The sequence below is a fragment of the Fundulus heteroclitus genome, chromosome 16 (assembly GCF_011125445.2).
Source record: "Fundulus heteroclitus isolate FHET01 chromosome 16, MU-UCD_Fhet_4.1, whole genome shotgun sequence".
Taxonomy (NCBI): domain Eukaryota; kingdom Metazoa; phylum Chordata; class Actinopteri; order Cyprinodontiformes; family Fundulidae; genus Fundulus; species Fundulus heteroclitus.
The window spans coordinates 16,625,919-16,652,345 of record NC_046376.1 but is presented as its reverse complement, the minus strand read 5'-3'; the positions used below and the strand labels follow the sequence as shown (position 1 = coordinate 16,652,345).

At 40.3% G+C, this 26,427-nt stretch overlaps 1 protein-coding gene across 6 annotated transcripts; it reads left to right on the top strand.

The window, feature by feature from the left end:
• The first annotated feature begins 373 nt into the window (after positions 1–373).
• Positions 374–26,322, top strand: camsap3 (calmodulin regulated spectrin-associated protein family, member 3). 6 transcript variants are annotated; one of them, XM_021324572.2, is made up of 18 exons: positions 374–878; positions 8,963–9,225; positions 15,705–15,845; positions 16,041–16,127; positions 17,315–17,347; positions 18,071–18,209; positions 19,272–19,411; positions 19,504–19,588; positions 19,699–19,741; positions 19,831–19,886; positions 20,119–20,152; positions 20,230–22,330; positions 22,426–22,550; positions 22,780–23,063; positions 23,172–23,265; positions 23,556–23,680; positions 23,759–23,877; positions 23,974–26,322. In XM_021324572.2, exons 1-18 carry the CDS (start codon positions 746–748, stop codon positions 24,271–24,273), a joined length of 4,302 nt encoding a protein of 1,433 aa, XP_021180247.2. In that variant the 5' UTR covers positions 374–745; the 3' UTR covers positions 24,274–26,322. The 6 variants fall into 6 exon arrangements, with proteins under 6 accessions (XP_021180247.2, XP_021180246.2, XP_021180243.2 ...); XM_021324571.2 differs by having other exon boundaries at positions 20,116–20,152; XM_021324568.2 differs by having other exon boundaries at positions 20,080–20,152.
• The last annotated feature ends 105 nt before the right edge of the window (positions 26,323–26,427 follow it).

Here is a 26,427-nt window from a genome sequence, read left to right as displayed (position 1 = left end):
TCATTACAGGATCAGGACATTTCTGAGGTGAATGGTGCAAAGACAAAAAAAAAAAGGTGACTGTTTCCTATTATTTGAATAACATCATAATTTGTTAATCAGATGGTTTTATGTTGGCTCTAAAGCCTTAAAATGCATTACTATAAGGATAGATTGTGAATAACCTGCAGCCTGACTTCATTTCCAGCAGTTTGATGAATGCTGTCCCCTCAGGGGTTCATCCACGTACCGGATGCACCTGTAGGTAAACCAGCATCACACCTCTACCTGCTGTCTGCTCCCACAAGCAGAGCCCGCCCTCTTTTGCCCAGGCTCAATTCCTATTGGCTGGTGGGGCGCTCGAGTGATGCCAGTGTGGAGCACCTGGTCGTCAGTCATCGACAGGACTACATGGAGCTGTGGACGGTGAACTGACAACAGCAATGCGGACGAAGAGGCGCAGAAACAAGGGGGACTAGTCCGGCTTTCTCTATCGTCTCGGTAGTCCTGGGCTTCCTTTGGCTGTGAAGCATAACTAAGCGGATATTTCGTCTTCGGCACGACGTAGAAGAGGACGTTTAGTTGGCTTGGAAGCGAAACCGGGGCGGATATTTCCCGAGGAAAACCTGAAACCACATCCGTATTCCCAGCCCTGCGGTCGTGTGGAATACTGAACTGAAAGAATGGTTGCCTGAGTATTTTTTTATAGCCTTGTATACATTTTTGCCAGCATCGCTTGCTATATATTTTTTACTACGGTGCCGCTATGGTGGACTCGCCTACTAAGAGGAAGACTTTTGTGGTCCCAGACATAAAGCCATTGGATTTGTATGACTGCAGTAAATCAAAAATATGCGCAAGTGTAGGATGGCTGTTAGCGAAGTCCTACGGGAGTTCAGGTAGGTTATTTTTTCTTCTTCTTTTGTCGTTCGGGCCGTGCGGCTTAAAACCCCAGTTTTACTCAGGACCCTCGTCCTTTTGTTGTCTGGTAATGTGTTTACATTATACCAGTAAAACGCACATGCACGGAAAGCAACTGCGGTGCTTGTATTGTTCGGCGATTTTTTTTTTTTTAGCACAAAGAGCCGCATGTGAAAAGAGGACGCTGGCACCGTGTGCATTCCTCTTTGGGACTGTGACACATGTCATTTGTTCTGTCTCTATGGGTATGTATGTCAGGGAGAAGCGGGCCTCCTCATGTAGGCCTCCCTTATCAAGCTAACCACCCTGTCCCTGCAGCCTTGATGTCTGAAATGACAGCCTGCCAAGACATGGTACTTCAGGCATTTGCGTTCTCAAATATTCTATGATATTTTTTACTTTATGATCTGTGATAAGGGCAGTTTACAGCAGACAGACTCAACTGTAGTCTCTTCTGTACTTTTTATTACCAATCCATGTTACTGGGACGAATAAATTGCAATGTTTTGACATAATAATCCGCATTCTTCTGTGGCAACCTTAGTCAGCAATATTCCTGATTGACACCCACCCACTGTGACGCAAAAAACAAAACAAAACAAAAAAAACTTATAAGTAGGATTTTACATGCATGGCATGTGGCTTCGATTTAAGAATACCAGCTAAGAAAGGAATAAAACTCACTCCGAGAAAAGGAGACACTATAGTCATCTATGGACGTTTAGCTCAGCTGACTTTAAATTTAACCATATTATCTCTCAATAGTAAAAATGACACGTTTGACTTTAAGATAACTTAATCACATGCACTACACAAGGTTGCCAAAGAAGTTTGGTCTAAAGCAGTTTAACTATTTGCGTTACACAATCCCACACAGGTCCCGAGTTTGAAACTCCAGGCTGCTGCCACCTTTGTGTACTCAGTTTAGCACCTCAGCCACACCCTATGGTCAAAGTCATGCCAAGCCTCTGGGATATGACAACAAACACTGATCATGTTTAGTTTCTGTCTTAATCGACTCGGTGGCCTTGCTGAAAGAGTCATGCAAATTAAGGATGACATCACCGAGTCACTTCCCAGAAATCCAGCTGGTAAGGACAGATAGCCAAGGAGCAGCCAGGCTAGGTCAGCTCAGCTTTTCAAGGGCAGTTAATTTAATTAAAAGGACAACAGACAACACTTTCACACATTTATTTCATTAACCGCAGTGTGTTCAAGGGCCCTTAAAAAACCTGCTGTAAAATTCAACTTCTTTTTAAAGAGATGTGACAAAAACAAATGCATGAAAAGCTTTGCCATCTAAGCTCTTCAAAAAAAATCTCTATTTAGGCATGGTAATCTGCTTAAGGGGTTGAATTAAAATATTTATGTTGCCATGAAAAAAAAGGTAATAAGGCTTAGAGAGCAGGACAGCAAGTAGGTTGAACAAAAATCCTGCCATCAGTATTCATTTATGCCAAAGCAAAGTGGCATGTAAGGAAATAATTAAAAGGCTAAATCGCTGAACTGTAATTCTAACTTCTTTTACCTTTAGGCAAGGAGCAGCAGCTCTATCACTTGTATATATGGCTGGATTGTACCATTCATCAATTAACTTGAGTGGGTAACAACATAAATGTGTCTCCTTTGAAGTTGAAAAATGATTGACAGTTCATCTGAGGGTGACTCAAGCTAGATCTACCTGTTTAGGCTGGGAGGAAGCTTGTTTTTAAAAACACTTGCATGCCTTCAGTTTTTCTCCCGAGTTCACACTATCTGTTTAAGCTGTGTGGCTGTGTTATGTCTATTTTACTGCTGTTAAATTAAACCAGGGTGTACTTTAGGAAAAGAAAACAACCCAAAAAAAAATAACACAACGGTTAAGTTGCTGTGAAATCCTGCGTTAGTGTTGGGGTCTAGATGAAATTACAGGCCTGTGTAATATGACTGGGCGATATGACTTAAAAATAAAATCTCCAGTTTTATTATACCAAATTCGATTAATCGTTTTTTTGTTTTCTCTTTATTTTCACAAAAATAAGTTAATGAAATTATATTAAAATCTTGCTGTTATGTCAAGCATTTCATCTGGGAATTGACCTGAATTCAAAGTGTGACTAAATACAAGCTCTGAAACAGGCTTGTAAAACAAGATGGCAGCCGTCCATTGTAAACAATGAAAATCAAAACAAAATGTTTGCAGCTAGTGGTTATATGCAATGAGCTAAAAACTGGCTTTACTTGTGTAACTTCAAACTAACTTAAAAAAAAAAAAGTAAATTAGTAAATTAAAGTGCCTCGTATTATGGGGGAAAAGTTTCCTCTCTACAATATGTTGACAATATAGTTTCCTTAACATATATTTGGCATTGCATGCTATACTCTTCATGGAAGCCCAATGAGTGCATCTGCAAAATAAAATCTAGATTTTCCAAAAATTAAATCTTAAAAAATTGGAATTAATCGATTGAATCGATGTGTCGCTCAGCTCTACTGTGTAGGACGTTTTCTTGTTCTTAGTGTTCATTCAGGAAGTTTAAACTGCATACAAGGTCATATTCTTAAAGGCTAATCTTTACACACTGTTGCTGAATTCCATTAAATTTTATTTATATAGCACTGATTCACAACACATCTCATCTCAAGGCACTTTACAAAGTTAAATTCAAAATTCAATCAAATCATACACACAAATTGGTCAAACGTTTCCTGTCTAAGGAAACCCGGCAGATTGCATTGGGTCTTGACAAACAGCGTTCACTCCTGAAAGAGCGTAGAGCCACAGTGAACAGTCGTCTGCATTGTCGAGGGCTTTGCAGCAATTGTATTTTAAATTTCAGTAACTCCAGGTCAATCACCGCTTTGTCAATTCATAGTTCCAATTTCTGCACCTATGTATTCTCATTTCAAACCAATAAACAAATCCTTTTGTACCCATATATTTAAGCCATTTTGTGTCAATGTAGATTTTTATTCAAGTTAAATATTTCTATGAGTTCTAGTAGACATAGGCGTTCATAAAAATGCTCACATCTTGGGTAGCATTTTACTCAAAGGGGTTTTCCTATCTCTTATAGAAAAATTCAGTTCTCACTCTACTTATTAAAGGTCTAAGAGGGCTTTAAGTAAGTGAATCCAGATCTAATTTAGAGTTTGTTTCCAGTGTCTCTTTATATTGCGTACTTACTTTCTCCTGTAGTGTTGTCCTGTTTGCTTCTGAAACAGCCGTAATGTAATCACTTTCACTCTATAGGATGTTGTTCAGTGTACACCGGTCCTTTGATGCAATTAAGCTTCGTGTGCTGCCTGTGTTAATGTTACAGGATACAAAGGGCTTACAGGGGATAGCATGTTTCTGGTAAGTGGATCTTTGAGGGCATGTGAAGACGAGGCGCTTCATATGTTGTGTTTTTAGGTGTGCTTTATCTCTCTCAATCAGATCGTGGCCCATTGATCTACATTTGATCGCTGTCCGCGCCATTTTAGCCTCTGACCACACAAAGAAAGGTTATTCTTTTTTTTCCCGCTCTTAAATAAATTGAACAGTAAAGGTTTTATCAATGTGCCCACTGCATATTGATGGTGTCGATCTGTGTGCGCTATGATTTAAAAATAAACATTGTAATAAAATAAGTTAGGTAAGGGGTGGACTGTTAGCATTGCTCCACTGACTAAAGCTATCTTTTTTTTTGGGAGGGGGGGGGGCAACAGAACAGTACCTGCTTTGTTCTAAAAATAAAACCAGATAATCATATGCGTTTGATCTTTCCAACCACATGATGAGGACGTTTAAAAGAACAAGCAGGAATACGCTGAATGTCACTGAATAATTTACCAAATCACAGAGTTGCTGACGGTTTCCCTCAAGCCTATCGAGGGAATAATCGAACCTTCTTGAAGTTGGTGTAGATGTTTGCTGCTTCTGAGCAACCTGGCTTACTTTGAACATTTGCTGAGTGCCAATGCTTTGTATAGAAGCCACTTTAAGATGTGGGCTGATGTTCTGCGACCCGGCCAGCATGCTAGCCCAATCAGTCAATGAAAACGGACACGTCTCCTGTTATCTAACTGTGTACGTCAGTTTAGGTAGCAGCTATAACAGAGCAAACGGGACTGTAGCTGTGCTTGTTAAATGTCAGTTCCTCTGAACTGTTTAAAAAGTTTGTCCAGTTTTACATAAATAACTTTTGCATATCTTCTCAGTTGCTTTTATTTATTTATTAATTTTTTTGCTAGTCTGCATAGCAAGCGGTTGACGCAAGCTGTATCTCTTGTCAGGGTTTACTGTGTTTCATCCACAGATGGAAAGTTGCTTGTCTATTTTTACCTGGAGTGATCTGCCAGTGGTACTGACTGAGTCAATGAACTTTGCACATGTTTGACTTTTGCCTTCTCACTCAAACCAATAGATAAAGCACCTACTCCATGACCTGTAAAAAAAACAAAAAAACAGCGATGTTCTTGCTCCAGTTTAAGCAAATAAATAAGCATTTTTTTTAAGAGTTGCTTTTAATTCAGTATTCTGTTTGCATTTAATGTCCATCCATCCATCCATTTCTTGACCCGCTTAATGCCTCATGGGGTCGCGGGGGTTGCTTGTGCCTATCTCCAGCGTTCACTGGGCGAGAGGTGGGGTACACCCTGGACAGGTCGCCAGTCTGTCACAGGGCAACTCAGAGACAAACAGGACAAACAAACATTCACGCACACACTCACACCTAAGGACAATTTAGAGAGGCCAATTAACCTAACGGTCATGTTTTTGGACTGTGGGAGGAAGCCAGAGTACCTGGAGAGAACCCACGCATGCACAGGGAGAACATGCAAACTCCACGCAGAAAGACCCTGGGTTGAATTTGAACCTAGAAACCTTCTTGCTTCTTGCATTTAATATCTTTTTGCTTGTATGTAATAGAGCTTTTGGCTGCCTTTTTATTAGTGATATAATTATTAACCAACAGTTGGTTTACTGTCATTACAGACTTTTTCTTATGGGCAGTTATATTTGGGTCAGCTACTTGAAACATGTACCTGGGTTTATGTTTAATATGAGATGGACTAAGTCATTGTTCATGGTAAGTCACATAGGGAAATTATTCTCATATCGATCTTCCTCATCTCACCGAGTTGTTGCATTTGCATCCGCTTTGCCTTCTAGGGGAGATTTTTTAACTCATCATTCTGGGACTTATTATTTTTTTTACATATACTCTAGCTACTTCAACTTCTGACAGGTATTTATAGTTTTAACTTGAGCACTGTTGGCATTTTAGCTTTTAAGACCTTAATTTTTAAAAGGGTATAACAAGTGACAGTCAGTTTTAGACTCAAAGGGTAACATTTTTGTACTTTTATTACTGATGTTTAAATTACAAAAAAAATCTTTAAACTGGAAGAAGGTTTACACAGACACACAGATTCATTATTGGTTTCATTTGAAAACGGGTATCTTTGTAAGTGTATCAAATATATTTCTAAAACCTTAATTGTTGTATAATGTTGGAAGTGGACTTCCTAAGTACTCATTGACCAGACTAAACATAGTGTCTACAATTTCACCCAATGAAATTATTTCACAAACATTTATTTATTTACTTTTAGTTTAGGAAAAGGTGTGTCACAATTCATTGAGCATTTGCTGTATGCGGGAACCAGGAAGGTAAAACACTCGGTTTGTTACTAATATTAGACGGTAAATTCTTTGAAGGTGTTTTACCTGGGATTTCTCTTTCAATGTTCTTTCCAGTAAATTCAGTCATTTAAGGCTCAACGTTTTATTTATTCTTATCCATTTATTTTCTTAATCATAAGCTTAAAAATACAATTCTGTCACTTGATTCCGAATAATTAATATGCAGACACAGCAAAACGATTATGATGTAAGATATATCTTGAGAGTGAGAATAGGATAGAACTATATCCTTTGTTGTCCTTCAGTGGGGATAGTTAGGTGTACCAGTAGCAAAGTGAATTGCCAATGGAACCATGCAGATTCACACAAGGGTTAAAAAAATACAGCAAATTTAAATTTACAACATAAACACACTGTACAGTTATTTAAAAAACATGGTTGAAATATTGAAGCGTGCAGCAGAGTAGGGGGATTACAATTTTTTTTTTTTTATGTGTGCATTTATATTTGTGCATTATAAAAACTGACTACTTATGAGAAGGAAAGCAGTGATGGTTCTAAAGTCTAACAGCTGGTGGAAAGAAGGATCTGCGATGACTCCTTTGTGCACCTAGGATGCAGCAGTCTGTCACTGAAGGAGCTCTCCAGCTTTGCAACAGCTTCACACAAGTGTTGGGAGACATTGTCCAACAGTGTAGTTATCTTTGCTAGAGTCTTTCTGTCTCCCACCACCTGCACTGGGTCGAGGGGGCATCCCAGAGCAGAGCAGAGCCTTCCTGATGAGTTTATCTAACCCCTTCCTCTCAACAGCAGATAAGGTGCTGCTCCAACAAACTACACCATAGAAGATGGCTGATGCTGATACAGAGTCCAAAAAAGGTCTCCTTTGCACTCCAAAAGACCTCAGTCACCTTAGAAAGTAGAATCAGCTCTGACCCTTCTTGAAAAGAGCGTCAGTATTGTGACTCCAATCCAGTTTATTGTTCGGATGCACACCCCCAGGTACTTGTAGGAGTCTACTGGTAACATTTCTCGAGAGATCCTGAACTCACTGAAGAGATCATCCAAAAAGTGGCAACTCTGAAAACAAGACAATTTACTGCCTCTTGGTATTTTGACTGGAACATATCACAAATCTTTAATTAACCTCAGACAAGTAAGTGTCAGCATGTTTCAGAAAGGCATTAAATATGTGCAAAGACTTAAACTTCAGGGCATCTTGTAATCAGTGAATGCCCTCTGAGTTTATCTTGATGCTAGCTCTCCATTACTTACTCCTGTAATTATAACTGGGTGGTATATACAGTTGCCCCCCCCCCCTCCTCCCTCCATGGCAGCTTTCTAAATTAGCTAACATGTTTATGGTAACCTCTGTCTGAAGAATTGGGTAAAATAGTAGGGTCGAGTTTCTTGTTTTAATTCTTTGGGGGGTTTTGGGCGTCGGAGTTGTCTAAATAAAAAAAGTTAGATCTTTACTGTTGTTGTTTTTTTATTTTTTTGTGATTAAGAGAAGTCATTTGAAAATACTTTGCAGTACTTTTTGAACAGCCAATCACAATAGTCCTTGTCACCAAGAATAGTTACTTCTTTATTTCCTTATGCTATTATAGTTCTTAGGGATGCATTTTCTTTCTTCAGATGTTTAAACCCAGTATGCTTTCATTTTATCCAGGAAGTGCTTTTATTTGTCTGAGTCATTTATTTCACAGGGAGTTTTTCTGTCTGTGTTTCTACAAAAGTGTTTTGCCTTTGGGATCTGGGCCAGCTGATATGTGCTGCTGTTTGGTTGTCGACTAACTTTCTGTTTCCTTCAGAAAGCGTGACGGTCATGGCTAACCTTGGGTTTACACCTCCCAAAAGGCTTTGAATTGTGTACAATAGCCCACTGTTTTAGAAATATTTTTATTATAAAATATAGTTGATTCCAGATCTTGTGTTGTAAAACGTGGTTTGTACATTTCTGGCTAAACTGAAGGTTGCTTCTGCATTAGTAGTGAGTAGTTTTGCTCATTTCAAAATTCCTCAGGTTTGCTTGGGGCTCTACCTTGTGTGCAGGTTTGGTTGAACAGTGCATCACCTTTTTGAGTTCAGTTGAATCTTCCTGATAAGTGTTTCCTTGTTAAACAGGATCTTAGATTTTCCCTTTTTTCATTTTAAATTTCAAGCAGTTCCTCCATAACTTTACCTTCACAGATCCTTTCAACTACAATTTCTTAATAACATTACAAATAGCTTCTTTTGAGCATTTTTTGCTTTTTGTGGTTTCTTTTTTTTTATTTTCTTCAAATACTTAAATGGCTATTTAGGATAGCAGTTTTATCTGGATTATTTGCCTAGTGGTGTCACTGTTTTTCAGTTTGTTACATGACCTTTTATAAACCATGACTGTTACCAAGCCGCGGTTTTAAAATGCCAGTAGTCTTATCGTCATCTGTTTTTGTCCATTAACAGAAAATGTCCCTGCAGAGCTGCGCGACCCCTTCTACTGTGACCAGTATGAACAGGAGCATCTCAAACCTCCAGTCACACGTCTGCTGCAGTCCTCAGAGTTGTACTGTCGCACCTACAGCATTATTATTGGGAGTACTGGATCCGAGGCACAGCCCAAAGACAACGTTGCCCTGCTGCAGCAGCTCACTCAGAGAGGAGTAGTCGCCAAAGATCAGGGAGCCCCAGTGTCTGAGGCAGACCTGCGACATAAGCCCATCAAAATGGTAATGCCTGATATTTATTAGCCAAAGTTTTCTGTGTTGGGTTTTCAGTACTTTTTCTGCAGAGTAAAAATTATTTGAAGCAATAAAGTAGGACATACATTAAAAGGCACCTGAGTTTGCACCCTGTCCAGAATATAAGAGGTTCGGATAAATTTGCAATAGCAGAATACGCTAACTTACTCACCAGTCGCCACACTGCCTTCAGACTCCAATACCAAGCAAGGATGTGTGAGAACTGGAGCAAATGGAGAATAGTAATGTAATGAAAAGTAGGGCTGGATGATGATTCAATAACAATATATATCGATCAATAGGCGTATATCGATGATAGAAAAAAAGGGTCAATAAAAATTTCAATAGAATAACAGTTTTCCTTCCTTTTGCCTTCTAGCCATGTAGGTTAATATTACAGTCATTACATTCTCCCAACCAATCACAAACGCAGACCCAGGAATGCTCTGCTCCCTTCAAAGACTTCAGAGAGCACAGGTTATTTTTTTTATTTTTTTAAAAACCTGCAGTTTTGGTAAGAAGTTGGTTAAATAAAGCGTTGAGCTTGAATTCAGTTTTTGTCTGTCCTGTATCTAAAAATAGATCACTAAGCAACAGCATAAAACTGCCAGGGCGGCACTTAAAACATGTTTTGAATGTGTTGATCATTATCAATAGCAATCAATTTTATCGATACGCTTTTTTTCTATATTGTTCAGCCCTAATGAACAGTGGTGAGTTGGGTACAAGGTTTGGCTAGTTTATTTTTTGCTTCAAATTTATCTACAGAGACCTGCAGAGTACAAACAAGAGGTCAGGTTCACTTAGTCGCTGTTACTGGGCCATGTTTATGCTTTGATTCTGGGGATTAAAGGACATGAAAAAGACCCTTACTCATTCAGCCCTTCCCCCAACGGCATACACTTCCCCAACTGATCTCAAAAGATGAGTGGTTCCAGCTGCGAGGACAAGGGCATGACTACTTTACTTTCAGGGTGTGAGGGAGACTGAGTCTATGTACAATTGACGGTCCAGATCAGAACAATAGCTAGAGAGTTCTTGTGAAACTTTAGCTGCCGTGTTGAGAATACATCGAGCTGGCTCAGTGAGTTTAAATCAGGAGAAACCGGTTTGTCCTCTTAGCTACTGACAAAAGGTCTCTGTGTGTCTTTCAGTCTTGTAACATTATATTGCAAACTCTTCAGGCTGATAAGGGTTACAAATGAAAGTAATTTATCCTTAAAAAACATTCAAATGGTATTGCGTTTATCTGATGAGGTTTTAATCAGTTTACGGTAGTATTGCAATAAACCATATCTTTTACTCTAATCAGAAAGCCCACTAAATTAGTGCACACACACGCTGTTTTTGAAAACAAAAACCCCGGCTTCCTCTGGGATTTATTGGGAACAGTATTGTATGGGGAATAGTGTTTGCTCTTCTGCAGCTGACTGCTTGGTACCGCAGCTTGTACTGTACACCTGATGACAGCAGTCTTTTTTTAGCCATTAATTGCATCTCAACGGAATAAAAACGATATCCGGTTGAAGCTAGCGCTGTTCACCTTTGGTAATTTACACAAACCGAACCAAAATGGCTCAATGCTGTATCAATATGTGCTTACACACAACAAAAGAAAGGAATGTACAATCAGTGAACTAACAGTGTTATTGGTTATAGTGCGGAGCTGCTATCTCTGCCTCTGTGTACAGCGTTTTTGGGTTTGCGTCTGCTGTACAAAGAATGCTTATTAGGCATTAGAGTTAATATTTTAAAGAGGCTAGTTGGCTGATTGTGAGGTAAATATGAGCTTGGATCAATGTATTCTTTTCTCAGCTGGAACATTTCTGAGTAAAAGCCTGTTAGCACCTTTTTTTTTTAATAATGTTGGTTTATATTGAATTGATGTGCTTTAGAAACCTGGATCCTCATGCTGTTAGCTGTATAAAGCTGTTTTAACCAAAATACTTATTATAAAGAGCTTTATTGTGTTCATCTTCTTCACCCGTTCGCACATGTTGTACTGTTTTTCCTATTCTTTCCATACAGCACATTTTCAGCATCATGCTTAAACAACGAAAAGCTCATTGTACCATTACGGATTTTCTTAAGCATGATTTTGATGAATACCATTTGCTTGAATAGTTTAGACTTTATTATATACTGTGACACGGAAAAAGGATTGAACACCTAACTGTTATTAAATTAAAGCAAAAAGGTCACTAAATGTAAAAATATAGGTATCTGTTATTCATGCGATCTTGATTGAATCTCTATTTTGTGTGCCTTGGATCGCTCCAGTTAAGACAATGGCTGCTGTCTGCTCGAAGACCTAGACTTGAAGGTCTTCTTTGACCGTTTCTGCCACTGCAGCGGTTGCTGTTTGCTGCAGTAGTGCCTGATTCCCCCATTTAGTGACTGCTCTTTGAGTCAGTCTGCCAGTGACTGGCGGTGCAGCTTGTATGACAAGCAAAGAAAGTGGGTCATGCTGCAGTGTTACAAGGATGGAGCATCGGCGTGGGTCCTGGCCAGTAAAACAGCTTTGCAGCAGTGGCAGTCTGCTGCTGGTTGGCTGTCTGGTAAAGCTTCACATTTTTGTAGATGAGCCGCCCGGTTGTGCTCCTCACCAATGCTGCTTCCAAGTAATCGGCTTTCTCGTTGTAGATTTCTTTTAGTCGCCTACCGACTTTTTGTGAAAGTCGGTTTACATTCAAATTCCAAACACAGCGGATCAAATTGCTTTTTTGGCTCTTCTTGGTGCATCTAGATCAGGGGAGAGCATTACTACTCTGCTTGTAAATCTACAGTTGTTAGTATATTATAAAGAAACGCATAGCTACCCTGCTACAGGAAATATACACTGTTACTATCACAGGAAAATAGTTATTCAGTTAGGCGAGTCGTTTGGCTTTAGAATGGACCCTACTTGTTCTATGTTTGTTTTAGTTTTGGACTTTTAAGGTTTGGGAAAACGTGCTTATTTAATTGTAAAGATTATTTGTGTAGTTGTAATCAAAGTTGGATGCATTTTATTTTTATGTTTGAGGTTCTTTAAATATTTGGGTGGTTTTGCCCAGCCCCCACTATTCCTCAGTTTGAGGATGAAGATCTTTGAAGATTAGACATAATCTACTACATAGACTGAACGTAGTCAATCATGATTGGTCGACATCACGGAGATGACCAAGCCCCCAACCAAACACACACACACACCAGTTTGTCTGCTGTAAAGTGCGCGACTGCAGTGCTTTTCAAACAGAAAAGGTCCCACGAAACGCTCTCTGTGATGCCTTTGCTTTATTAACTCCGAGCCGAACAGCCACATGCTATGACAACAGGCGTTATGCTTGCTAGGATTGTGAAATTAAAGGTGTGGCTTAAACAACAGCTTTGTTGTTTAGCTGGCTTCTCCCGCCATGCCAGATCTTCTTTTAATGTTCAGCTGCCAGGATGGGAGGTTGCAACAGAAACCCAGCAGTCACACCTTGAACAAGTCTTACAAAATCTGGGGTTGACAGTGAGGATGTGATTAAATGAACCGTAATGTGCCCAGATTGTATTCTGGTACCATGTTGCTTCTGTAGCGTCAGGAACACTATCTTAGACTTTAGTGCTGTGTTAGCAGGTTTCTGGTCAGGCAAACGTCATTCAAGAGCTTAGCTGAAAACAGAAGTGGCAGACTATCAGAAACGGTAACCATCATCTCGCACCATTTATTCTGCTCTGGTCTGTTGCTACTCAGTAAATAATTGCTTTTTTATTAATTAAGCTTTGAAATGTGTCGCAAACAAATTTGGTGTAAATTAATTTTGAGCTGGTTTACCTTGTTTAAGTGTACAGTTCGTGTACGTATGATGAGTATTAACCTCTTTTCCAAAATCCCATGCTGGGCCCCAGGCCTGCTTGATCCCCCTGTTTGTCTCCCCATCAAACAGGAACACGGCAGGGACGGGGGGTGGGGTTAAGTCATATTTCAGACATAATCCCCTCAACATGACTTTGTCTAATGATCAACATTAAGCCCTTTTCTTATTTTCTTTAACCAATATCACAAACAAGTAGTTGCTTTTTTTTTTTTCAAATTTAGTTTTAAACATTATATGTTGAAGGAATTAACTGATGTTTTTTTTCCCCCTCTCTACAACATATTGCAGAGGTGCAGGATGTTTCGGAGCTGAGAATCAGGGCTAAGCCAGGAGCACAGATCAGTACTGCAGTCAGGCTTGTGCTCAGATGCATTATGGGTCAGCTGGTTGGTTGTTATGGTGATCTGGCAGGCTCAGAGCTGTGTGCTGGAGTCTCTCTACTCATTAGGGAACCTTGTGATTTAGCTTAGCGAACTCCCCTGGGTCTACAGTGGCAAATCTGCAAGTGACTACAGCTCATTCTTCCTGTTTCATTTAGCTTTTTTATGTCTTAAATTATCATCTATTGTCACTTGCAGATTACAGAATAACACAACAAAAGCAGAGTTTGTAACACTCAACCTCAGATTTGTGGCTTTTTTGCCTCATGCACTTCTTCTTAAATTGTTGCAGAAATAATCAAATATAAGCTAAATGTAAAAACTTTACTCTATTGATTCACTTTAAATATAGTAATGTACTTTACAGCAATGGTAATGTACTTTACAGCAATATAAAAAATATATATTTCTATTTTCAGTACTTTTGCTGTCTAGAACTTCTGCTCTACTTTACCTTCCCATTTACCATGTTATTCATGCATAGTCCAATAAGTTATTTTTTATTTTTTTTATATAGATCACCTTTCACTGCATATTGTAAGTGTATAATCGAGCATGGGACAGATCAACAGATCAAATTTGGGACTAGTGATGTGCATAGTATTGTATCTAATATTACAAATCCAGTAGGAAGCTATGAGTTTCTCTGTAGAACAATTTTCACAGTATTGTTTCCCATTGCATCAGAACATTTGTAAAGTCTCTTTTTGTATTCACTGAAAAGACAAGCCACATCCCATCAACACATAAGCACCAGCCTCCTATTTTGTCAACAATATTGGAGGGCAAACCAGCTGAGGCCGCAACCCTCGCGGTGAATGACACATCTACAGAGCCTGCCCCAATACTATCTGACAAGCCTTTCTTGGCATAGCCTGCTGTGCCAGGGGTCTGTCCGGGTCAGCACTTTACAGCTTGGTTCAGCACACACAGACACGTATACCAGGATCATCCACACGTCTAAACCACTGCTAGTTTCTATCTGGGCTAGCATAAAAGGCTGGCAAAAAAATGTCTGGCAACTGAGGTGGAATTTGTTAGTTGTTAAAGGGACTCAGTATTGATTTTTCTCGGGTTAAGCTCCAAAGTTTAAATTAACTGAGTATCCTTCTGGCTGGGTTGGGCTGTTTAAACAGTCTAAATTAACATGCATACTTGTTTTTGCAGTCAACTATTCAGGAGGGAGATACCGATACTGATGACTACTAAAAGTTAAGACTGAAATACAAATGAACAAAGGCATTATAATTTCAAGGGAAAGGCTGTCTTAAAGGATGACAAGCTGTCAAAAGAATAACCGTACAGATGCATCATTTAACCCTACTTTTTAAACTTTTTTTTTTGCCCTTCTGTTAGGACTAACAATTAGATCTGGTCCAAATGAAAATTTGTTGTTTCTGGAAAAATATTCATAAATGGAAGAAATAGTTTTGAAACTAGAATTAACGCTACCAAAGTTGGTTTGGACAAACAATGTTTGAGTTGTCACGCTGTGATGCAAACGGAGCACAACTTCTAATTTGTTAACAGGTTTAAAGAATTAACATTCTCGCTTTGACTGAGCTGATAATGTTGGTACTACATTATAATGAGCTCAGCGTGTCTCGGCTCTGTAAAGATCTGCGCATAAAGAAATACCCAAAGGATATAGTTTTAAATATGAATATGTAATATAAGTTTCAATGTATTATTTTAATTATATTATGTATAAAAATAATACGATCAGATATGAACATCTGTTCTTTAATGGAGTTTCTTTCTCATTATTCTTCCTCGTCATCGAGTAACAGCCTCTCATTTCATCTGGCATGTTCTGCATGTCTGCTTTATATTAGTCATATGGAAATATTTCCCTGTGCCAAAGGCAAGTCAAATAAAGGGAAAGTAGCCGAAGAATGACAGTTCCAGGACCAGTGTGTTATCACATTACACGTCTGCTGCCTATTTAATGATTTAATGAATGCACAAACATGGGTCCAAAGTTCAACCACATCTACTCGTGTTTGTGTTTGCCTGGTGAAAAAAACTTCTTAAAAGATTTTGCTGTTCAACCACTGCGTTATAGTGACCTCTAGAGGATACTGCTGGTAAACGGTGACGGGCTGCAGCACACAGAGAAATATGCTGTGGAGTAAACAGTGTACTTTGAAATTGATTTTCCAACAATATTGTCTCAAGCTGGTTGTCACTGCCTCAGGCTGGGCATTTAATTGCATTTGTTTCCCCTTTGTGATTTTTCTAGAGTGCCCATCTGGCAGTGATGGATGCCTTGATGGCGGTGGGAGCCGAAGAGACTGTGACTGCGGTGAAGACGCACGGCTCTGCTGAGTTGGTGGATGGAGCTGCCAGTTGGAAGGATGCTCTGCTTCAGTGGGTTAATGTGGTAAGGAGTAATTCAGAAACAAAACAAAACATATTTTAAACAGATTTTTGTTGTTTTCATTTTCACCACGTCCTAGGTTCTCTGTTGTAGATGAATTTATTTAACGTTGACTAGCAATGTATGACTTATTGTATGTTTAATTACAAATATCTATGATTAGAGTAGGTTTTAACAGTTCTGATATTCTATCCTTAGTTAAACCAGAAGCTGCGAGAACGTACTGAAGGAGGCCAAAATGACTTTTCTCAGGCAGCATCAGACCCTCAACCTGTTGAGCCCTCAGTAAGTATTGCAGCTATCCAGAACAACTCAGCACACAGACCTCAAAATCTGTCTAGGACTATTCAGGAGCAGTCTATTTAACTGAAAAAAAGAAAAATCCAGAAAAGGTGATTTTTGTGATCAAGTCGATTTTTGGAATTTTTTTTTTTTTTTTTGAGGTGCAGTTAATCCTGTTGCTTATCAGAAGTCAAAAAGAGCTTTAGTTATGGCCACTAATTTGTGCAATGTCGCAAATAGTAGTTTATGCCTTTTTTTTTTTAAAGGGGACATAACATGTAAAATCCACATTTTTTTTTTTTAGCTCTTAAAATACATTTTGCTGTGTACTTGGACTCTCTGGGAGTGCAGAAACTTAAATGTAGTCTATCCAGGTGCAGCATAGATATCTTCATATTCTCTTTGGGTCATATATTTTAAGCCCTTCAGTTTTTTCTGTTTTCTATTACTTTTTTTTAAGTAATAGAAACAATTTCTTGAAGGCACCGTTTTTATTTCTCAGACCGATTTTGTAGTCCAGACTGTAGGATGCCAAAGCTACAAATCATCAGTTGATCATTACACCATCCACCAGCATACTATAAAAATGGCCGGTCGGGGTGAAGTGGAATGCTCTGTGATCGGGAGGGGGGGCGGGGTGTAAAGTGCCTCTTTTAGATTTAAAGGGACCTCACCAAAACAAGGTACTCTCAGACACACCTCAGAACAGGGGTTAAAATGAGGAATGTGGGGGTAAATAAACGAGGATTTCAGACCAAAGCATTGCAGTTCCACTTTATATAGACCACAATTGAATGATTTCAGTGTCAAGAGGAATAACTGAAAAGCATGATGTAACCCCCTTTTAAAGATAAAATACTCAAGTTTTTCACAAAAAATATTTTTGTATCCAGTGAATCAAAACTGTTTTAAAAGCTGGAAGATCAATATTATCAAAACCAACAGAGCAATAGGGGAAAATACTAAAATCAAAGGTAAAATTAAACTTTTGGAGCCATTACAGAGCTTAAAAACTTCAAATACAGAGCATCTGATAAGCAAATTTCTTCTTTAATTTGAATACACTTTTGTCATCTCAACCCGGTCCAGTCTGTCTCGTTCTTCTACTGTACACTTATTATCTGTCCCTGTACTCCTCTTCTCCGTTCCCCTCTCTTTCTTTTTGTTATTTTTCTCCTTTGCTCTGACAGTGTCCTACACGCTGGTATTGGAAACTTGTTCCTGTAAGTTCCCTCCTTTTCTCTGCATCCTTCCTATTCGTCCATCCCTCCAGTTTCCTCATCAAATTTCTCAAAATTCTGCTCAGGTCTGTAAATGAATCCCCATGAGCTGGTTTGAGTTTGCATTTTGCATCAGATCTTTGTTTGCACTTGAACAGCACTTGATGTAATGGTTAAAAAGAATAGAAGTAAAGCTGTTTATAGGACAGACCCACAAGGTATCATTTGTGGAGACATGATTGGTGCATGACCATTGTTTAAATAAAGCTGGACTTTGAAACTGCCACGTGTAAGCTGGTTTCTCAGGTGCTGTGTTTGCATGGGTTTGTATCAGAGATGAGTTAAGCCAGCCGGGCCCTGTTTTGTTTTTATTCTGCAGTTATCCCTGACATGTTTTATCTTTTCTTTCTCTCTCTCTCTCTCTCTTTCTCTCACCTCCTTTTTGGCTCAGATTCAGGTTTTGTCTTTGCCTCTGTCACCAACTCTACCATTCTCAGCCCATTTTGCATGTCATTAGCATGGCTCTTTGTTCTCTTTGTCTCATTCAAAAGTAATATCTAACATTACGTTAGCAACGCTTAGTCATACAGTTAAGTGTTCACTTGTGCCTTTTAAATTTTTTATTTATATCATTAATGAACATGTTGACTAACCCATAAAAAACGATTAGAGCATTAGGAAAGCTGCAACATTTAATTTCATTTCCTGTTTTGTGTATTTTTATAGCTCCGCTACAGGAAGGATAAAATTCAGTCCAAAGTGAAGCCGATCTTTCCAGACGTGAATGAAGTTAAAGACCTCTCCAGTGGCTGTGCTGTTGCTGCTGTCATACACTACTATTGCCCTGGGCTACTTAGGCTTGAAGGTACGGAAATACTTTTTTTTTTTTTTTTTTTTTTTTTTTTTTCTTTCTGTGCATTAAGTGCACCTGTGCATTAAGTATGGCTTTTCAGCAGAAATGTGATCTTAAAACTATAAACAGTTGGAGAGGGGTCAGCTTTTTCCAGAATGTAAAAGCAGATGTATGCTGCAACTTCAAACAAGACTGAGGTATAGGCCTGCATTTCAGTCTTGTTTTTAACTTGATGTCTGCCATCAACCTTGATTACAATAAATCCAGTCCAGCAACATAATTTCTTTATAGTCAGACATTACCTACAAACTATACTGGGGTAAAACTGAGAGAAAAACAGACCTTCAACAACAAGAGGAGTCATGTATGCTATCCAACATCTAAAAACCACAAGCAACAAGACAAAGGGGAGCTGTTACTCCCAAACAATATTTAATTTCCCATTGGGATTAATAAAGTAGTTTGAACTTGAATTCAATTAAAATTTTATGGTCTATTAATTTATTATTGTCAACTTTATTTTATTCTCTCTCTCTTTCGCTCTCTCTTTCTCTTTTTCTCTCTCTTTCTCTTTCTCTCTCTTTGGGTTACAACTTGACTGCTGCACGTGAGCTTTATGTTGCTCTCAAACATGCATGTCGTACTGTTAGCTTAGCATTGAGCCCCGTTACGCTCACGGTCTAATTTAGCCATAATTTTGACAACTTTCGGCGTATCGACCTGGATAAAAACTTGCAGGTTGGAGTTGCTAATTTACCCCATTCAACCTCTCAGGTATGTTCCCTGTTATTCAGCCGGTTGTGGATGTAACTGTGTAATTTAATAAATTGGTTTACCAGACTAAATGTCAGTTTTTAATCTTGGATTGTGTGTAATAGATATCTAAATAAATGTGCATAGTCCGGTGCGACTTGTGTTTTTTTTTTCTCTTTATGACGCATTTTTTTTTTGAATGATGTGACTTATATTCCGGAGCGACTTCTAGTCCTAAACATACAGTATTTATCAGTTTATTCTATATAACGAGAACTGGTTACAGCTGTTAGTTTAACACTATTTCCTCTCGTCTGTTAGATGTTTGTATGAAGGACTCCATGTCAGTAGCAGACAGCCTGTACAACCTGCAGGTCATCCGTGAGTTCTGCGACAGCTGTTTGAAGGGCTGCTGTCACTTGGCACTTGAGGACATGCTCTACACACCACAGGAGCTTCAGGTACTCTCTCTGTTATTCTTCAATTTGCAGATTTAAAAACAACCTACATTGTAGTTTTCTGATGCCTGACTTGATGCGCGTCTTCCTTCTAGCTCAATTTTCTGAGCTTCCTGTCAGAGCTGCTTTACTGGTTAGAAGTTCAAAGGCCAGAATTTGTTCAGCCAATAGACTCTTTAGGTGAGTGTCACAGGTTTGTGTTGTTTTCTAAATGGGGTTCAGCAATCTCCCCCAGGAGTAGATGTAAGAGAGCTTGCATAGCTCTAATGGTGTTTCCCCCTTTTCAACAGATGGATCCACACCAGGGACACCATGTAGCATCAGTGGTAACAGGTACAGAAATCCTCTGAATTCTAATTTAGAAGTTGTCATAACCATTCTAGAGAACATTTATTTAAGCTAATATATTTTCCATTTAACAGTACTTCTCCATCCATCTTCAAGAAGCCTTTTCTCCCCATTTCCTCTTCTGCATCAGGTACAAAGACAAGTCAGTTCGAGTCCCCTGTTCTCCTTGGTCTTTGTTTGCTGTTCCTGTTGTTTTGTGGTGTTGTTTCCTTATTTTTTTATATATAAATATATTTTTCCATCAGTGTTTTGTTTGATTTCTGTGTGCATCCCTGTGACGTTTGCATGCCTTTACATGTTTGTCTGTGTCCCATTGTACTCAGGACCTTTGACTCAGTCTACCTCAATGTCTCATATAGAAGGAGTTGGAAAGACATGGAGCAGAAAACCTCTCAGGTAGTATCAATGCATCGAATAAACTGTTAAGTCCACCAGTGGATTTTACTTAAACTCGCTTTCATCTTCTGTCTTAGCCGGCCCTTGTCAGCGGTATCCTTCAGCATTCCTTTTGGCCTCGACAGCGATGTAGATATAGTCATGGGTAACCCTGTGATAACTCGCTCTAAGAGCTCAGATCAACTCAACCCTGCAGGACAAAACATTAATCAGCCCTACACTCCCGCTGAAGACATAAGCCATTTGGTTGGTAAACCTCCTGGACCGAACGGTCCACAGAGGGCATCATGGGCCACACAGACTCCCGTTATTCCAAGGCTGGCCGAGGAGAATGGGCTGGAGACGAATGATGCTGGTGAGCTGCCTACCATTGAGGAGGCTCTTCAAATAATTCACAATGAAGGCAAGATGGAACCTCGACTACACCCTGACGGTGCTCCTGATGGCTTCTACCTCCACTCACCTGACGATCCTGCTAGTTCTAGATACGATAGCAACATGGCACCCATTAGCTGCTCGGCCCCTACACGCTCAGGAATGATGTACCAGCCTAAAGAGTCCAGGGAGCCAACTCAAAGCAGAAACTCCTCACGGCGTTCACGGGATGATGACTCCGTCTTGAGGGATGGCAGTATAGATTCAGATGCCTTAGAAGACCTGCCAAAGGCCCATTCAACTCCAAACACACCAGCTGCCCATGCAAACTCCGCCTTTGGCTATAATAAAGAGGCACCCGACAGCGGAGTGAAGATGACCAGCTTTGCAGAACGCAAAAAGAGACAGAACATGGATTCTCCTAAAGCTAGCGACCCATCTTCTCAGATGACCACATGGGCCCAAAAGTCTGAAGAAAGCCCGAGCAAGAGCCCGCAGCTAACTAACGAGATGTCTGAACTAGGAGCTCGGCTTGAAGAAAAGCGAAGAGCCATTGAAGCTCAGAAAAAACGCATTGAGGCCATTTTTGCAAAGCATCGCCAAAGCCTGGGCAAGAGTGCCTTTCTACAGTTAAAAAAAGAGCAAAATGAGGCTGAATGTGGGGACAAAGGAGAAAATGGTCAAATTAGCGCCTCATCTACAGAGGAGGATTTCTCACATTTGACTTTGGAGGAAAGGCTTGCTCGAATGGAGGAGGAGGAAGAGAAGGAACATGATCGACAGCGCCCCTCTGTGGAGGATGACACAAGTGTTGGAGGAGGACCTGTGCTCGACAAAGAGGCCAGTCACTTTAAAGAAAAGGCACGTATTCCAGGAGAGAAGACCTCTGGGACACCTGGTGATAAAACGGTTGCTCCTTTAGGGGATTATAACAACGCCGTGTCCAAGTTAACTGCAGCACTGTCCTCCCTGCAAACTGACATGCAGCGGTTGAGCGAGCAGCAGGATCAATTCATCAAGAAGAAACCTGCGGCATCCACAAACAAATCCTGGGTTATTCCCGCCCACCCTAAACCTTCCAGCCCAGCTGCTCCTCCTCCACGCCTCTCACGAGAATCTACCCGAAGTTTAAACTCCTCGTCTCCGTCACCGTCCCGCAAGATGACGAACCACACCGCTCCTCCGAAATCTCCCCGCGTTCAGCGGAGAGCTCAGTCTGTACCCCCTAAAAGTCCTAAACACAGTCGCCAAATGGACACAAAGTTCCCAAACTCAAGGGTTCTCACCCCACCTCAGAACGTGGACCGCATCCCCCATCTTCGTCGAGTGAACCCTTGGCAGTCCCAAGTTCAGACTTCATCCTCCTTCTGCATAGGTGACACTGATAGCCTGGATGATCTGCGCTCATTTGGGCCTACTCCTGTCCCCACACCTTCACTGACTCCTATATCAACTCCTCCTCCTCACCCTGCAGCCGACGAAGCCCTGTCAGAAGTAGGTTCCAATGATGGACAGAGTATTTTTAGCATGGACATGGAGGCAGGGCGTTCACATAGTCCTCTGATAAAGAAGGAAGGCCTTGCTAGTGCAGGCTGCAGCTCCGGTGCCCCTTCAGAGTGCTCCTTTGAGAGTGAAGCCCCTGCTGGAATGGCAAATGGCAAACGCAGCAGTTTAATAGAGATCCCCCTCTCTGCCCTGCGACCAGAGGAGGAGGAGGATGATCAAGTGCCTGACGCATTATCAGATTCAATGAGTGACCGAACGGAGCCAGAATCAAAGACAGGAGTTGGTTTCTTTTTTAAGGTTGGTACCACCTCTCATTATTTCAGTACTTTTGTTGTTGTTGAGTGCATTGACAGTTATTCATATCTCTTTGTCTTTGTCTTTCTGATCTGTAGGATGATAAGGATCGACCAGAGGATGACATGGCCCTGCGAAAAGCAGCTTTGCTCGAGAAGCAACAGAGGAGAACAGAAGAGATGAAGAGACGCAAACTTGAGCAGGAGAAGGAAAAAGAATCAAAGTAAGACTTCATTTTTTTTCCCTCCTCTGTACCTGGTGCATTACTAGATTAGGACAGTAATGGCAGTCCACACAATTAAAAACTCATTTTACCATAATCGACATTCCTAAGTGACTCCTGTAGTCGTATGATGAATATATGGTTTTTAATTCGTATTTGCATGTATAAATTTTGCATTGACCATATCATACATGTTGACATCGTACTCCATATGTCCCCCTGCTTTTAGCAAGCCCCAGTGGATGATCATCGAAGGCTGGGGAAACAAGAACGAAGAAGGACCCCAGACTCCTGCCACCCCTCCAGCATCAGGGACCCCACCAGCAGAAGGGACTCCCCAGCGCAGAGGAGACTTCACCAGGCAGGAGTATGAGAGGCGGCATCAGCTGAAGATTATGGAAGATCTGGACAAAGTGCTGAGGCAAAAACCCACCACAGTCCGTGGTGTAAAGAAACAGAGGCCTAAGACCGTTTTCAGAGATGACTCAGTCTTGACAAATAGTCCCATCAAGGGTAAATGCTTCTGACATTACCACCATCATTTCTAAGTCATAGTTACCTTACCTCTGCTTTTGCATGTTTTTATTGTATTTAAACCTGCTGCTGTTGTTCTCTCTGTAGGAAACAGGCTCAACAAAGTGTACTCCCACTCAACGATGAACCTGTCCTCTATGGCTAATGACGCTGGAGGTCTGACTGTCAGGAAGTCTCCAAGGTAACCGACGCAGAGAATGATGGTTTAGATTTATTTATGTGGGAGCTTTAAAAGTTGGAGCTGTGGATATTTGCCCTGGACAGTTCAGAGAACATTACATTAACTGTGAGAGGAAGAGGACCTGGATAATGGATTTTTACAGCGAACGAGTGGCTTCATTATTTGTTTGTGTTTATCCGTCTCTAGCTACAGTTGCTGTGGTAGTCGTTATCAGTGCCTTCAGGTGCAAAGGTGATTGCGACAATTAATGTCCGTAACCTACTTTTTTTTGACTAAACCTTTTTTTCTAGCCGATCACATTCGCCCTCTCGGTCACGGCTAATGTCACCGGGACGAAGGAGCGCCCAGAATGGGGAAAAAGACTGGGAAAACGGTTCCACCATTTCCTCCCCAGCTTCCATCCCAGAATACACAGGTTAGTGATAAGTTTGAGGCTAAAGATTGTTTAAAAGAAAGTTAGGACCGCCTACCATGTGTGAAAACTGTTTTTCAGGACCAAAGCTGTACAAGGAACCTAGCTTTAAGTCCAACAAGTTCATCATACATAATGCTATCACTCGCTGCTGCCTGGCTGGCAAAGTCAACGAACCACAAAAAAACAAGATCGTCGAGGTGAGCAATGCTGTTATGTTACAGTCCCACTAAGAGGCTCACGCTTACATGGCTCCTACTTAACAGCCGTTCCTCTGTTGGTGTTTGCCTCTTCAGGAAATGGAAAAAAGCGCAGCCAACCACTTCCTTATCCTCTTCCGAGATACCAGTTGCCAATTCAGAGCAGTTTACACCATGAACCCTGAAACCGAGGAGATGGTACGGCTCACTGGCATTGGCCCACGGATCATCACCGCTGAGATGGTGGAGTCCATTTACAAGTATAGCTCTGACCGTAAACAGTTCACTGTCATCCCGTCCAAAACCATGTCGATGAGCGTTGACGCCTTCACCATCCCTAACCACTTCTGGCAGAAGCGCCCAGGAACTCCTAAAAAGCTCAGCACCCCAAAATAAAGACTTGCCGAAGGTTGGGAGGGATGTTATTATTCAGGAAATAAACCCCGAGTTGGCTCTTTTGCTTTTTGGTTCCCTGGCCAGGGTGTACTGTCAGATTGTTTTGTTGAAAAAAAGATGGCATGACTGCTCAGGTATTAGGTCGGTTGTCAACTCGGACCCTGGGAACCAAACAGGTGAATATGTTTGTCTAGAGAATGAGTCAATCACTGCTTAAATCAGCCAATGTAACTTAAAAAAAAAAAAATCTTCGGAGCTTCTGAAGGGCTCTGCATGACCTACTTGGATTGTAAAATGTAATGCGACAAAAATGTCATTTGGATAAAAAAAAGGAAACTCTTTTCCCTTTTCCTCTTCATGCCTTGCCTTATCCTGCCATGTCTGAGTCATGCTTTTCGACTCAAAAAGGAAGGAGGAAATGACACTGCCTTTGCCCGCACAACAGTATTTTGGGCACTAGCAGCTCCCACCCCTCTGTTTTGCTTGGGTTCCCTTTTGCTGCCTTTTACTCTTCCAGGGCTCAGTTTCCCTCCGGGCTACTGAGACACATGTCTCAGCTCTGACTGGAAGTCGAGGCTGAAATGTATAGGCAGTTGACGCTGCTCTCGTATGAATGTAGTGCACACACTACCCTATCCTAGTCAGGACCAGAAAATACCATAGATGTACCATCATGTGGTCCCACAGTGGGCTGTACTGTCAGAGGCTGCTTTCACTGCAGGTTGCTTTAGAAACTGCTTGTGCCCCGTACTTTCTGCACTCCACTCCAGCTCTTCTTCAGCTGCAGACATCTGGATGTTTTTTTTAAATACTTTTTTGACATGTTTTTGCTAGTAACTGATTGAGTCTTTGGGAACTGAAAGAAGAAGAAAAAATCTCTGGTGATGTTTTTCCTCTTTAATTGCTTTTTCATGAAAGTATTTTTTTTTTTTTTTTTTGAGCTTGTCTTTGGGGGGGGGGGCAAACATGAAGGAGGGCTTCATCGTCTTTATCGATACTTGGATAAAAGCTCTGTATGACAATGATAATCAATCTCGATTTAATATATACTGAATGCTGAATACTTTCTTTTTTGATGATGATTTGTAAAAAAATAAGTTGACCTTTGTAAGCTAAAAATAAGCTAGCCTGCTGCTTAAGCATTAGTGAGATGTATGTTTGAGATGAGGGTGAGTGAATGAGAATGAACTTGAATTGTGCAACAGCTGAAATTGCTGATACTGTTTTAGGGTAAATAAATCCTTTAGGTCACTGAGCTTGTTTCCCAATGCATTATTCCCTGTTTATATGTCCAGGCATATAAACAGTAGGATTCTTAATGAAGGATCATTCTGGACTGTAACAGCCCTTGTCTACCCCACAGTCTCTTGAGACTCCTTCATGTACAACTGGGGAATGTAAAATGGCAAGTTGTTTTTTTTCTCAATGTTAGGAAAAAAGAATGACCCCAGAAATGTTTGATTAATTTATTTTTGGCACAAACTCTTGGAAATTAGCTCTTTCTTTGCAGTCTTGCAGCACTACTACAGTTGCCGCAGAGCAGCTGTCTTCTTTTAAAATCACTCAATGCCTCCATGTGATTTGGTGTTTTTGAAGGGGATTCCGGCGGATGAAACATTGAAACCATAAATGACAAATAAACTGCTGATTAAATAAGTGTTTGTGGGGGATTGTATGTAGATTAAAATGGATGTTTGTATTTATGTACTCGTAAAGCCTCATGTGTGGTAGTAAAGACCATATACCGATTCTGTGCAATTCTCCCCAAAAATTCCCCACTTCACCCAGAGGTATATTTATTTCCATTTGATTTATTTGACAAATTTCTGTTTTAGTTTGAGGTTCTGTTTTGTCCTTTTCTCCATTTATTTTCTATTTCTTTCTTTTCTAAATTAAGGTCATGTGTCAAACTGCCATTTCAGAGAAAATATCATGCGTTTGTTTGGTTTCTTCTGTTTTCTAATCTGTGCCAGCATATTTTGTATGTTCATTTCATCAAATGATTCCTCGGCAACTGGACCAGAAAAATAAAATCCTTTTTAAATCATTCACATTGAATTTTTTTTAAATTCTTTTAAATTATCATCCTTATTTATTTGCTACATTTATTTTACAATCTGCATGGAGCTCAAAGGTGTTTTTTTTTCTTTTTTT

Coding starts and splice junctions, on each gene's coding strand:
- camsap3 (XM_021324568.2), top strand. CDS start 746: ATGGTGGACTCGCCTACTAAGAGGAAGACTTTTGTGGTCCCAGACATA. Junction 15,846..16,040: donor TGCTTCAGTGGGTTAATGTG/GTAAGGAGTAAT, acceptor TTCTATCCTTAG/TTAAACCAGAAGCTGCGAGA. Junction 16,128..17,314: donor CTCAACCTGTTGAGCCCTCA/GTAAGTATTGCA, acceptor TTGCTCTGACAG/TGTCCTACACGCTGGTATTG.